This window comes from Tympanuchus pallidicinctus, unplaced genomic scaffold (assembly GCF_026119805.1).
Source record: "Tympanuchus pallidicinctus isolate F22 unplaced genomic scaffold, pur_lepc_1.0 scaffold4, whole genome shotgun sequence".
Classification (NCBI taxonomy): domain Eukaryota; kingdom Metazoa; phylum Chordata; class Aves; order Galliformes; family Phasianidae; genus Tympanuchus; species Tympanuchus pallidicinctus.
In genome coordinates this window covers 37,002,687-37,016,123 of record NW_026294758.1, presented here as the reverse complement: position 1 = coordinate 37,016,123, position 13,437 = coordinate 37,002,687, and the positions used below count along the sequence as shown (strand labels likewise).

Sequence of the window (13,437 nt, the reverse complement as noted above, 5' to 3'; positions counted from 1 at the left end):
TTCTATTATTTTGATACCGTGGAGTTAAGTCTTACAACCTATTCTCTCTTTACAAAGTCAGAGTCTTACAGATGAGACACAATTGCCAGACTCAATGCATGTATCATTCACAATACAATGAGTAAGCTAAATTATGTAGGTTGAGGACTGGGAGGAAAGACTGGAAAGACTGTTAAAATGTGAAGAGTAAGATGAAAAATGGGGCATTGCTAATCTGTTGAAAACAGTGTTCCTTCAAAGATATGAATTTATTTGGCACAGCACTTCATTTCTGTAAGATACCGAGAGCTACTAAATGTACTAAAAAGTATGACTGGTCTTATGTATCAGAACTACTGTCCTCTGCACTGTCAAGAGTCCAAAGTAATCAAGTGTGAGTGTACAAGCAGTGAACATGTCTTCCTTATTTTAATAGTCAGTGCAAGGTCCATCTATGCTAAGCATGTGGAACATGCAGAGGAGTGCTTTTTTAATGAACTCAAAACAGTGGTTCTACTTTCTAAGGCTCTATGTGAAATCTTGAGCAAACTGCTTGATTACCTTTTCTAACATTATTTTTTTTCCTTTTCAGAAGTAGAGAGAAGGTTCTTGTTTCTGTTTGTCCATGTAGAGGCAAAACAGTGACATTTCACATATTTTCAGTTACTTCTCTAGGTTGTAGGCAACTGTATCTAACAATTTCATACCGATAGAATTTGCTTCTCCAGATACACAAAGAAACTTGGCAACAAGTTCTGTCTGGTGTTCTGTTTTCTATAACTTTTTTTCTTATTAATACCACTAGTATTATGTGATTTTTATGAAGAGCAGCTAGTCTTTGGAATTTCATTCTCTGATCTTGTGAGGTACTAGGTATTATCTTTCCTGATTTATTGTGTGGTGTCTTCTTTTTGTTTATTTTATGATTTGTGAGACGTGATGTTTGAATCTCTTCTCTTTGTTTTCAGATATATTCTTTCTGCAGCAATTTAATATGTAAAACTCACTGATTCTGCCTTTAGTCCTTATTCTTTCCCATCCTTTTAATTATTAATAACATGTTCTGTTGCAGTGTAAGACTGCATTGTAAAGTAAGACTTACTTCTTTGTAAGTTTTCTACACAGTAGCATATGTGCATGTATAGCATACATAAGGAATTCATGCAGAAAATGTTATGGTGTCTTTCATTTCAGGCTGCAATATCGCCTGTGCTTTCTGCACCACATTTATCACAGCTTCCTGTTCTGGATCTTCATTCATTTGCAGAGTCAGGTAATACAGTCGATTTTAAAGTCCAGTTTAGCGAACAGTTCAAATTAAGTTTTTAATTTCATATGTGATTCCTTGTCAGATGTGATTCTGTCAGGCTTCGTTGCACAGCAACAAAATGTAGCAGGATACTGGCAGTAAAGTTTGACCTCTACTGATGTACCACCAGCATCCACCTCTGACATCATGGTCCAATAAAATAGAATAGGAGGCACTACTTTTGAAGTTGCCCTTATAGTTTGCAAACGCTAGTAAAATTATCAACTAAGCAAATTGTTTCTGCTGCTATGTAATTACTTTATTCAGTGTCTGTACAGTGTGTGTACACATATGAAACTTCTTCACATTTCTTGTATGAGTTTTTTTAAACGCCCAAATATAAAGTGTCTCACTTCTTTAAATTAGAATGTGATGAGAGTGAATACTGCAACAGTTAATTTGATAAAGTAATAACCAGTTTGAGTGAATCAGCTTCGGTTTGTATATTATACTATGCATGCATCTGCGTGATCATTTTAAATGAGTCGTATTTTTTTACTATCTCCCAGACTACAGGAGGTTTTTAAAGTGTAAAAGTTATCACTCCATGTCCTCTATTCTTTTTTTTTTTTTTCAAGAAAGATACTTGTTCCATGGGTGTCTTAAATTTCAATTATCATGGTTTCTAGGTGAAAGGAAAAAGGCTTATAAGTCCATCACTGTAATTTGTCATTGTAATACTTCCCTAATAAAGTCAAACCGATTAAAGATTTAGTAGTTCTTATTTCACTCAAACTGCATGAAACCAGTAGTCATTTCAGGAGAAAGGCATATTAAGCTTTTAGTGCACACTGAAGACACTGTGGGACACTGTGCTTTTTCTGCATATCCAGTACTGATAGAATGCAGGCAAAGGAGTTGATGAGAACTTGTTGGTGATTTATGATTATATAGTGGGAGCTGTACATGTAAAAAGTTGTGGAGGCAGGAACAGAGACAATTATAGAAACATGCTTAGCTGGTTGCCAAGTGACAGGCAGGTGGTCTTCCCATACTTAAACATCTAAATATTTATAGATGCAAACATAAGAATCCTAGGTAATGGTGGTTATCTAAAATACTTATGTAACTTTGTTGTCGGTTAATCTTTAGAATCAGAAGAAGAATTTTATGATGCTCTAAGCAGTCCTGTGGAAGATGTGCCATTTTTTGAAAGTCCATCTGGATCCCTCAAACGAGCTAGCAGCACAAGACGAAAAAAACTAAATAAACAAGAATCTTTGAAAAATATGACTGAACTCCAGCTGAGGTTTGAAGTAGCAGAGGTAAAATTATAATTTTCTCCAAAGCACACCTGAACTGTAGCTCTTCCTCTGTTGCTGCATTCATGAATTCCTGTTTGAAGGAGTATTGACTCCCTGTTTCTGTTCTGGAGCACTCAGAGTTTTGTTTTCTTCATCTTTGTCTGCACTGTCTTGACTTGGACTTTGACTTAGCAGGACAAGGGGAAATGGTTTCAAGTTGAGGGAGGAAAGATTTAGATTGGATGTCAGGGGGAAGTTCTTTACGGAGAGAGTGGTGAGGTACTGGAACAGGCTCATCCCTGGAGGTGGTCAAGGCCAGATTGGATGGGGTCCTGGGCAGCCTGGTCTAGTATTAAATGGGGAGGTTGTTGGCCCTGCATGTGGCAGGGGGTTGGAGATTCATGATTCTTGAGGTCCCTTCCAACCCTGGCCATTCTGTGACTTAACTGCTTTAATTTCCAATTCATTTTGTCACTGAACTTCCTTTTCCTAACTATCAGTGGAAGGTGTGGGGGGAAGTAATGTTGTACTCTATGCAGTTTTCTGGAGGTGCTTTGACATCTCTTGACATCTATTTTTCTCCATATGCTGCTGAGGTCAGAAGGAAAGACTCATTAAAGTTTTCTCTCATAGAAGTACCCTATTTTTACCCTAATTTTTCTCAGTTTCTGTTGAACTCAAACATAAATTCACTATGATGTGTTTTCTTTTATGTATTATTCTCACATGTCCAGACTTGAAAAAGGAGTATTTTACCTAAAAGTAAGACATTTGTCTGCAAGACAACTGACTAAAGCAATTGGTCTAATAAAGAGTTGTGGTCTTATGACAAACATTGCTTCTTTAGACTATCTTGGCTATGGCAATATTATTGCTGCTGTACAAGAAAACTATAAAAAATCATTAAATTTTACAAATTCCATTTTAGTGTAAGGTTTACGGAAAGGCTTTAATGTAACTAGCATGTTGTCTTAGGCACTACATTTATAAATATATATATATATATATATATAAAAAATTGAAGATTAGTATATTTTACATGACAATAAGATTTTGTTTAAGAGCTAGTCTAAGATGCTGTACTTCACATTCTTCTCTTCTAGAAACATTTCTAGCATTTCATAATTTCTGAGAAAGTGATACCAACATGAATCTGTTAAGAATCGCCTCTCTCTCCATTTGTTGGCTTTTTTTGTTTAAAACTGTCAGATTTGGTTCCAGTTTTTCTTATTTGCAGAGAATGTTATATGGAAAGGAAGATTGCATGTCTTTATATTACACATATGCACATTTGAAGATTTTCTTAAAATAGCAGAAAACTGTATTCTATCAGTTCTCCTTGTTGAACTCTTTTTTTAGATCATTTTCTGCATAAAGTTTAATGATCAACATGCCTATCAGTAAAATGTATGTAAATAGGTGATAATAAATGGATAATTCCTTAAATTTATTAATGTATTTTTTCATAGGTCTTAATAAAATTATGTCGTCTTACTGACAATACTGAGACTCCAGTGCTGCAGCTTGAGGTTGTAGGGTTAGGCACTGAACTTAAATTAAGAACATTTGACATGACTGCAAGTGCTTTCCTGCATGAAATTTGCCTACTGTGTCCAGAGTATATGGGTAAGTGTTTATGTACTAATAAAAAAAAAAAAAAAAAGATTTGTAAATAACCAACGCTGAGAAAGTGTCTTTAGAAAGCCTAGAGGACATGGTTTTGTCAGCTGAGGAAAATTCATGTGCTGATTAAAGGTAAGAGGGGAAAGAAATGAAAAGAATAATTCCACTAGTAGTTTGGTAATTTGAGTGGTTAAAAGATTTCTAGATAACTCATAAATCTCTTTAGGAAAAAAGTAATGCATGTTTTTCTCTTTTTTAAGATGATAATGAGAAACCAGTTTACTTAGTTACTACTTTGGATAATGTAGAAGATGATCTTCTCACTCTGGAGTACACAAAGGTGGGAAAACAGCAGACTACTTTCTTGAATCATAAATAAATCGCAAACTACAGTATTTCTGAGAATTTTTTTTTCCTTACCTACTCATTTCTTAATATATTGAGTGTTGTACACATAAATTGTTCTAGTCCCTAAACAGATTAACTTGAATATCATGAGTTGTAAATTGAAATTTGAAAACCTCTCCTGCTTATTTCACCTGTTTATCTGTATGTTTGGTGAAATAGGCTGATATTAATGGACCAGAATTGAAGACTGCCTATCAGAACGTTCTACAGAAAATAAAGGTATGATATCCTTTTAAAAATGTAATAAAATGTTCCTAAAACAGGAGTACATTGGATAAACATAATTTATTCTTTCAGGTAAACTTTTCATCTCTTGATGTTCATTTGCATACTGAGACTCTCTTGAATGCTGTGAACTATCTGAATAGTCTTCTACCCAAACAAGAAACTAAAGTTGCAGAAGAGACGGTCCACGAAAAAACAGAGGATAAAAAGGATGTTCTTAAAAAATTAAGTACGTTTCTTTATTCTTTCTTGGGTCTTTTTGCTCCTTTCTCTTCCTTCATTTAAGCAAGGGAAAAAAAAAAAACAAACCTATTTTCTGTCTTTTTAAACTTGTCAGAAACTTTTGAGATGAGAAATTTTGTTTTAAGTTATTCTTACTTATCCACAGCTTTTTCTAATTTTGTTGGTGATAACAGGTCAGCAGTGTTACAGACTAGCAATACTATACTGTTATTCCTTGGCTGGAAGAGTGTAGTGGAGGAAAAAAAATATTTAATCAATTAAAGAAGATAGATGCTTTAGCCGTTTACACTTTCTGATAAGGAAGAAGTACTAAGCATATTTCTTAAATTTCTTAATTTCACTTAGTTCTGAGAATCTGTATTGAATAGCTAATTGATAATTATTGCATTTCCAGTGGTGTTCTGACATATGATATGTATTTTTGCATTGCAGTGCGTACACATAAAAGATTCTTTCAAAAAGCAGGGAAGTAAAGAATTGGTTGAGTTAGAAAAACATAGCATGAACATATGAGTGTATTCTAGGCAACGTTGTACTTCCTCAGTAGTTTAACTTCATGACTTTTCACACCATCTTTTTTTCCCATTATGAAAATATTTAAGCTTACTGGGAGATTTAAAATTTTTGCTATGAGTTGCTCTTAATATAATTCACTTATATCAGTTGATGAGATTGCGATGGTAAATATTAGACAAAGAAAAGGCAATCTTTTGGGTGCACATCATTTCATGGAGTTTGCATAATTGTTTCCCATATGCCGTCAAATGAAATTAGCTTTGTTAATGGTTTAAGCATTATTAAAGGGGAGGTAATAATGATCTCTGGCAAAACAAGATATTAACATAACAAAAGGAAAATAGGCTTTGTAATATTTATTTTTTGAGGGAAGCAGGCAAAGAAGAGAATACTTGCCTTAGGAGAGATGAGAGTTCAGTTGGAGTGGAATGTGAGGAAAAGCAGTAATAAAGTCATACAGTATCTGTCAGCTGATGGTTTAGTGATTGTTTCACCAACCAACTAGTTAAAACGTCTATTTTCTCAGCTAATTCCTTGAAGGTGTTTTGTAGGACTCTATTGAATAACAAAATAGAAAAGGTGTAAAAACAAACAAAAAAATTCTTCCATTTAACTGTATTTTTTGGTTTTTCTGTGTAAGATTGTTTTAATTTGTGATGGTTTTTAATTTCAGTTATGCCAAGACATACTTGGATACAAGGTACATTTGTGTACACAAGGTGTTCGGCAAACTTAAAAGTTCTGTTCTGTGACTTACTAAGCTGTGAACAGAAGATACAGCACTTCTCTATCTTCGAACCATTTTGCAATGCAAGCAAATACTGAATTGCTTGTAGTTTTATAAAACTATTGCAGGCAAGATTAAATCATTATCATCCATATAAAAATCTTTCTATAGAGATCCTGTAGTTCAATTGCTTGGTCACTCCAGAACTGAACTAAAGTTAACACGTATTTCTGAGGGCATTGTCCAAATGTCTCTTGAACAGACATGGGGCATCAATCACCTCTCTAGGAAGTCCATTCCAGCATTTGCCCTTATTCATGTTAAAAATGTTAGTAGGCACAGCTAAAATCTGAAAAGACTTGTAAGGGACAGCAACAAAGTAGTTTTTCTTAGCCCATTCTCCTCCTGTCCTTGCTACTGTGAGTGCTGTATGTTTTCCCAACACTGTAGACCTACTAGCATTTTGAAAATGGGTATTAAATTTTACATCTTTTCCTCCTCCTTCAAGAATTTTTTTTTTTTTTTTTTTGTTTGTTTGTTTGTTTTTAAATTTCCTACAGCATCAAAAAAATCAAAGTACGAAGATGTTATCGACCTCAATATCTGGGCAGATTTATCCTGTTTGCGTGTCTTTATTAGAGAGAAAAAACACAGAATAGCTGAAATTCACATCGAAGGTAGGAACAAAACTTAAATCACAGAGGTATAAAACTGTATTTGTGGAGGAGCCTGTACATTTTGTGTTCTTTGTTATTTATTTATTTTTTTTTACAGGTCTGGATAGCCAAGTGATCATGAAAAAAACGGCAACAGAAATAACTGCAAAACTTAAGAACATTGTTATTGTGGATTCTGATGAGATGGCACTGTATAACAAGGTATGCATTTCCGTGAATCACTGATTTCTGACTGATTTATAAATGCAAAATTGAAATTTGTGAAATTTTTGTTTGGGAATTTCTGTTTTTGAAACATCCCTGCAGCCTGTATCTGCTATGGAAATGAACGTTATTGTTAAAAATTCCCAATAGACGTAAAAAATAGTTTTGTTTGCTATAAGGAAATTTATTTGTCTCTCTAGCCAGTAAGAGCTACACCAAAATTGATTTTGTGGAACCTTGATTTCTGATTACTCAGTAAGTTCAGTCAATATAATTATTAATTATGAGATTCTAAATCAATATTTTTAGCTATTTCAGAATTGTTTTTTTTTTTTTTCTCCATTTATTGTTAAGATATATAAATTAAAAATGTCTTCAAAGTGTGAGTTGCTAGCTTTTACACTAGAATTTGTATTTTCTAGCATAAGTTTTTACATTGAAGATGCTCTATTTTTTCTTCCTCAGGCTCTTTATATCACAGGAAAGGAAGTCTTTAACTTCAAAATGATATCTTACGTAAATGCTACAGATGGTATTGCATACACAAATATGGATGTTGTTGACAATCGTGTTTACTTAACTGTTGGTTGTATTCAAGTAGTCTTTGTCAACAAATTCTTCTCTTCTATTTTGGTGAGTTAAATTTTCCATTTGCAATTTTTTAACATGGAAATGCCATTGCCAAGGCTATAGAATGATAAAGCATCCAACATGGGATAGCGTCCATTTGTGTAAGAATTCTTACATAATCTTGTAAAACCTTTGCTGGAACTGTCTTTGGGTTATCAACTTCACTCTAGTTTTGTAGAGTGGATGCCTAAGCAACAATATCTGCTAGTATTGTTAGGCTTCTATTTCTTTAAGTGATATAGCAACTTGGAGATATACATACTGTTCAGGGTTGTTTAGTTTTGGAAAATAAGTATTAAGGCATGAAAATAAATGCCTCTTCCATAAACTCTGTCAACTAAATCTATCCTTTGTACTCCGAAAGTGTAATTAAAACATCATACAAGTCTAGTTGTAGGGTAATGTCTGTTGCCATCTGATTTACAAAATATTTAATATTGATATTTATTTTTATATAGACATACTGTATATTGTATTTTTGAAAGATGATTTCAAAGTTATCCTGGGAAGGAATTCAGAAAAACTGTAGCAAAAATCTATCTTAACATGATTTGCTATTTAAAATAGAGTGGTTTTATATTTTTATGTAAAATTCTAAGATAAAAATACTATGATAAGCCTCACAATTTCTGGTTTTTTGGTTTTTTTTTTTTCTAGGCTTTTATAAATAATTTTCAAGCTGCCAAGGAAGCTCTTACTGAGGCAACAGTTCAAGCAGCAGAGAAAGCAGCTACAGGTGTGAAAGAGCTAGCAGAGCATAGTTCTCGTTTGGCACTAGATATCAATATTAAAGCACCTGTTGTGATAATTCCACAATCAGCAGTTTCTGCAAATGTCCTGGTGGCTGATCTTGGTCTAATCACTGTAAAGAACCGATTCTTTATTGCTAAAACAAAGACTCGATATAATCTCCCACCTGTTGTTGACTCTATGACGGTGAAATTGAGTGAACTGAAGTTATACAGGTAATGTAGCATACACATTTATCAAATTCATGTAGTTTTTGTGGGACATTTTAGTAGAAGAGCTTTGAGAATTTGTTATTAAAATAATTAACGGTGGGCCGTTGCTGAATGCACAATTATCTTGAAATACAGTGCCAAATAGTAAAGATTTTGTAAAAACAAACAAACAAAAAAACAAAAAACCCAAAACAAACAAACCAGAAATTATGATTTGGGAGAAATAGCAATCTACGCATTGAATAATAGACTTATGAGTTATTCACTGCATTGAGAAGGTTAAGCCAGTTTACAAATGGCTGTTTTGATGATGCTGGGTTTCTTTAAAAGCTGTACTAAGCAGGAAAGAAATTAAACCAGATGGATATAATAAATAAATAAGTAGAAAATGAGACTTAACACAGGGAATAAAGAGCAGAAGAGAAAGAGGAAGGAGATTTTCAAACAAAGTTTTAAGAGAGAATAGTTTGCTCTTCAGTGAAGACCTGTGAGGAGATCATAGCATGCAAGGAGTTAGTATGCTACATGCCTGGACATATGCCTGAAAACTCCTCCCTGCCAAGAAAGTATGTTTAATTGATGGAATAAAGCCTTACCTAGAAATTTGAAGTGTAGTGCACTCAATTATTTTTAGACTGGCTTACAGTACTCCTAAATAAGATGAGGAAAATGACTGTTTGTATGAATATGTAAATATAACGTGTCAAGATGACAAAATTTCTTTTCTCTTTGCAGATCATGCTATGACCAGAATTCTTTGCAAACTGAAGTAGAGCTGCTGCAACCTCTCAATCTGGAAGTAGCTGTTGAACGAAATTTATCTGCTGCATGGTATAATGAGGTTCCTGATATTGAAATATCTGGACGACTCAAGCCTATGAATGTAAGCAGTTAGTTTGGAAAACAGCTGCTGAAATGCCTATGCCAGATAGATATTGTCCTGTCCATAAAAGCCTATAATCCCTAGGTTATTATTTGGTCTAAGGACACATAGGTGGAATTGGATTTTGTTATTTCATATGGAGATAGGAAAGTTCTGTTCTGATCTAAGAACTGTAATCTGTGACGCTGCAGACAGATTTTCTGCTATTGCTATTGTCAGATAAAAATGACTATGCTTTTATAGCCTTGTTTTATGTGTTTCCATCTTTGTAGGATGAAAAAACATGAATTTATTAATCTGTTAATCTCATGGTCATCTTCAGAATTCACACCTACAACAAGCTTCAATCTGAGTTAAGGACGTGCTCGTTTACATTAAGAATCATAAGATGTAAAGCATGTCAGCTGAAGGAAGAAACCAATTTGCTAAATTAAAAAAAAAAAAAAAAAAAAATAGTAACTCTTACTGTTTTGAGCAACTTTATGTCAAACTGTAAATGCCTTCTAATATTTAATTTTTAAATTGCAGAAAAAAAATAGTGGGAAGAAACAAAATAATATATGAATAACTTTTGATTTCTAGAATTTACATTAAGGAATGATGTGGATTTGAGAAATATTTTACTTGGTTCTTAAATTTGGTTTATTTATACCTTTTAAAAACTTGGATTTCAGTTATCAAAAGTTTAATGGACAGAGATGTTTTGAGTTCAATAACAATATCTTCTTTTTAAGCTAATACTCAGTCAGGAGGACATTACAACAATACTGAGGACACTTAATGAAAATATAGGTGAAAGCTCAGGTGCATCACCACCTTCTCAAGAACTGAAAGATACAACCAGTCGCAGTGATATCCGCAGTACTTCAGAGCACTCTGCAGGTAATATTTTGTATAATTGAGTGCTGATTAGCATTTTTTCATGTTTCTTTCAACTTTTGCTTTCTATCAGATTTACCTTTATGAAAAGGTAAGATTGAGTTGTTTGTAACAGAAAGCCTTTATTAACTGAACCCTGTGTTTTGAAATATACCCAGCCAGTAGGAGCACCGGACTACTGTAGTAAGTCTTGTACAATATAGTACTTTTATGTAAGGACTGTCTTGTTTTTCTGGCAGTAACGCAGTGAGCACATAAAATTTGGTGTTGGTAGAATCCCACTTTGGGAAACTTGTTCAATTAGTCTTTTTTTCTGTGTAACCTGATTCTGTTGCCAGTGGTATTTTTAAACTGTATGTCTTATCATGATTGTAGAACAGAACAAAAATAGTCCAGTTGGAGGGGACCTATAAAGACTGTCTAGTCAGACTGCCTGGCTACTTCAGGGATAACCAGAAGTTAAAGCATATTATGCAGTGTATTGTCCAAAAGCCTCTTGAACACTGACAGCCATGAGGCATCTACCACCTCACTAGGAAACTTATTTCAGTGTTTAACTACGTGCATAACAAAGAAATGTTCCCTGAAGTTCACTCTGAACTTCCTCTAATGATTCAGCTTTTTGCCTCTTGTGTGTCTGCTCATTGGTGACAAGGAGGAAGAGATCGATAACTCCCTCTCCACTTCTCCTCTTTGTAGAGTGCAGTAAGGTCGTCTCTCAGACTCTCTTTCTGTCCTCCTTTTCTTGAACAATCTGAGTGCCCACAGCCTCTTCTCACAGTATGTGCCTTCCAGTCATGTTGTCTTCCTCTGGACGCCTTTGAATAACTTAACATCCTTCTTATATTGTGGGGCCAAAACCCACACACAGTCTGCACCAAATGCTAAATTTAGCAGAAGAATTGCCTCTTTTGGCTAGGTGGATATATTGTGCGAAATGCATCCCAGAATGCTGTTTACCCTCCAGGCTGCCATGGCACTCTGATGATCTGTGTCGACCCTAATTATGACATTGCTACAGTTGTCCCTATTGAGTAGGCATAACTGACCATAAATTGCTCAGCACACACTCAAGAACAAAGCAAATAGGGTTCAGAAATTGTATTCTGTGGAATTGTTATGTGCACAACAGAGTATAACATTAAGGGAGGTTTTACATCTTTGTCTTAAAATAATCAAGATTGCACATGGAAATCACAAAAAGAGTGTTTTCTCAAACGTATGTGACTTTGCCAACAAGAATTGGATTGGATTCAATTGAAATGTGGAAGAATAGGGAAGCTGTAATCTCTTCTAGTCTTTTTTGAGAATATATTTTTTTTCTTATTTGCTGTCGGCAAATAAGTTCTTAAATATTGAAGTGTTCTTCTGATTTCTGAAAGGTGTAACTGTTGTGACATCAGCTGTGGTGGAATTGCATTCACCTGTGAAAATAAAAACAACACTAAAACTGGATTTCAGATTCGACTCTTTGACTTTAGTGTTATATAATTCAAATTCCAAACAGGTAAGTATAATTTTGACTGCATGGAACAAAAAATATGTGTAGAGTCTTTTAAATTAATAACATAGTATTTTAATTTATTTGCAGAGAGAGTGATTTCCAGCAGTAGTAACAAACAAAATATAAATATTATTTTAATTAATTTTATTAATTATTTTAATTACCTGTCAAGATAGAGAATAAAAAAATCGTAGTATATCATATATAGAAGCTTCTGTATCTTAAAACTTAACGAAAGCTCATCTTGATAGAAAGAATTTATGGGGAGGAAAAAAAAGAGGGATATCCAGGCTTTCTTCTATTTATACATTCATGTGTGAACATATTAGTCAACTTGTAGAGAGAGACATTTAGAATTTGTATCTTAATATGAACACCTGTGGCTTCTTCTTGGTTTAAATTTATAATATTTGTCAGCAAATGTCTGACTAGAAGTTTGTTAGTAATTTATTGTAAGCTTGTAGTGTGTTATACTGGAGCTTGAAGACTTCTCCTTATCTGGCTATACAGTGTGTTTTTGCATAGGACAAACTTAATTTCTCACATTTGACATTTTTACGTCTACTTTGTATTTTTAACCTAAAATGGCAAACTATCTGAAATTATGTATGACAGTTCTACTTTCTCTTAAACATCTCCCCTTCCTTAATGTAATCTTGCTCTAGCAATCCAGTAGAAAAGTAAAGCTTTGTTTATATGGAGCTTTCTCAATATATTATTGATATTTTTTTTCTCTCTTTCGATTTACTAGTGAGTTTATTTAAATTGTTAGAATTCTTATCGAATAAATAAAGCAGTGTATGTAACTTCCATTTCCAGTAAGCAGACATACAAATGTACTTTCATTTCATTTAAACAGGGTACAAATTTGGATCAGAGAGATGACCTTTTGAAGCTTGCAGAGTTTAAGTTACTGTTGATGTCAGCCGCTGTGAAAATGTTGTCAGATGGCTCAATGAATGCTTCAGTCAAGTTAGCAAACTGTACATTAGATGATGAAAGACAGGCAATCCACAAGGCTACACCGAGGTCTGTGTTTCAATATGAAATACTATTTAACTGGAGTTTTCCAGAGAGCTGCAAATATCCGTGATCTGTATCTAGTGTTCTGCTAAATAAGCAGTTTTTTAATAAAGATAGTCCTTTATGTATGCACTACAGTTTCTGTGCACATTAACAAGACCTGTGTCCTTTTGGCCATTTGTTCCCCACAGTGTTTGTGAGGCACCAATATAAGTGCTATAAATGAAATTTAGATATGAAGTAGCTCAGTACAGGTGGAAACAACTTCTACTTTCGTATTTAATAAAGCAGTGGGGAAATAATACTAAGATTTACTTGATGAAGAGTGATAAACTTAAGTAAACTGTAACACTTGCATATGTTGGCAAGTAATTGTGATGGTTTGATTTCATTTTGGTCTG

General features: G+C 33.9%; 1 protein-coding gene across 5 annotated transcripts in view; it reads left to right on the top strand.

Moving 5' to 3' along the window:
* VPS13A (vacuolar protein sorting 13 homolog A) overlaps positions 1 to 13,437 on the top strand; it is a 99,901-nt gene that overhangs the window by 32,894 nt on the left and 53,570 nt on the right. For all 5 annotated transcript variants that reach the window (XM_052700747.1, XM_052700748.1, XM_052700745.1 and 2 more), the window contains exons 24-37: positions 1,174 to 1,252; positions 2,381 to 2,553; positions 4,002 to 4,158; positions 4,416 to 4,495; positions 4,723 to 4,782; positions 4,861 to 5,017; positions 6,835 to 6,951; positions 7,049 to 7,152; positions 7,621 to 7,788; positions 8,443 to 8,750; positions 9,483 to 9,630; positions 10,365 to 10,512; positions 11,892 to 12,016; positions 12,873 to 13,042. In XM_052700747.1, coding sequence (XP_052556707.1) covers positions 1,174 to 1,252; positions 2,381 to 2,553; positions 4,002 to 4,158; positions 4,416 to 4,495; positions 4,723 to 4,782; positions 4,861 to 5,017; positions 6,835 to 6,951; positions 7,049 to 7,152; positions 7,621 to 7,788; positions 8,443 to 8,750; positions 9,483 to 9,630; positions 10,365 to 10,512; positions 11,892 to 12,016; positions 12,873 to 13,042 — 1,994 coding nt within the window. The remainder of the gene's footprint in view (positions 1 to 1,173; positions 1,253 to 2,380; positions 2,554 to 4,001; positions 4,159 to 4,415; positions 4,496 to 4,722; positions 4,783 to 4,860; positions 5,018 to 6,834; positions 6,952 to 7,048; positions 7,153 to 7,620; positions 7,789 to 8,442; positions 8,751 to 9,482; positions 9,631 to 10,364; positions 10,513 to 11,891; positions 12,017 to 12,872; positions 13,043 to 13,437) is intronic.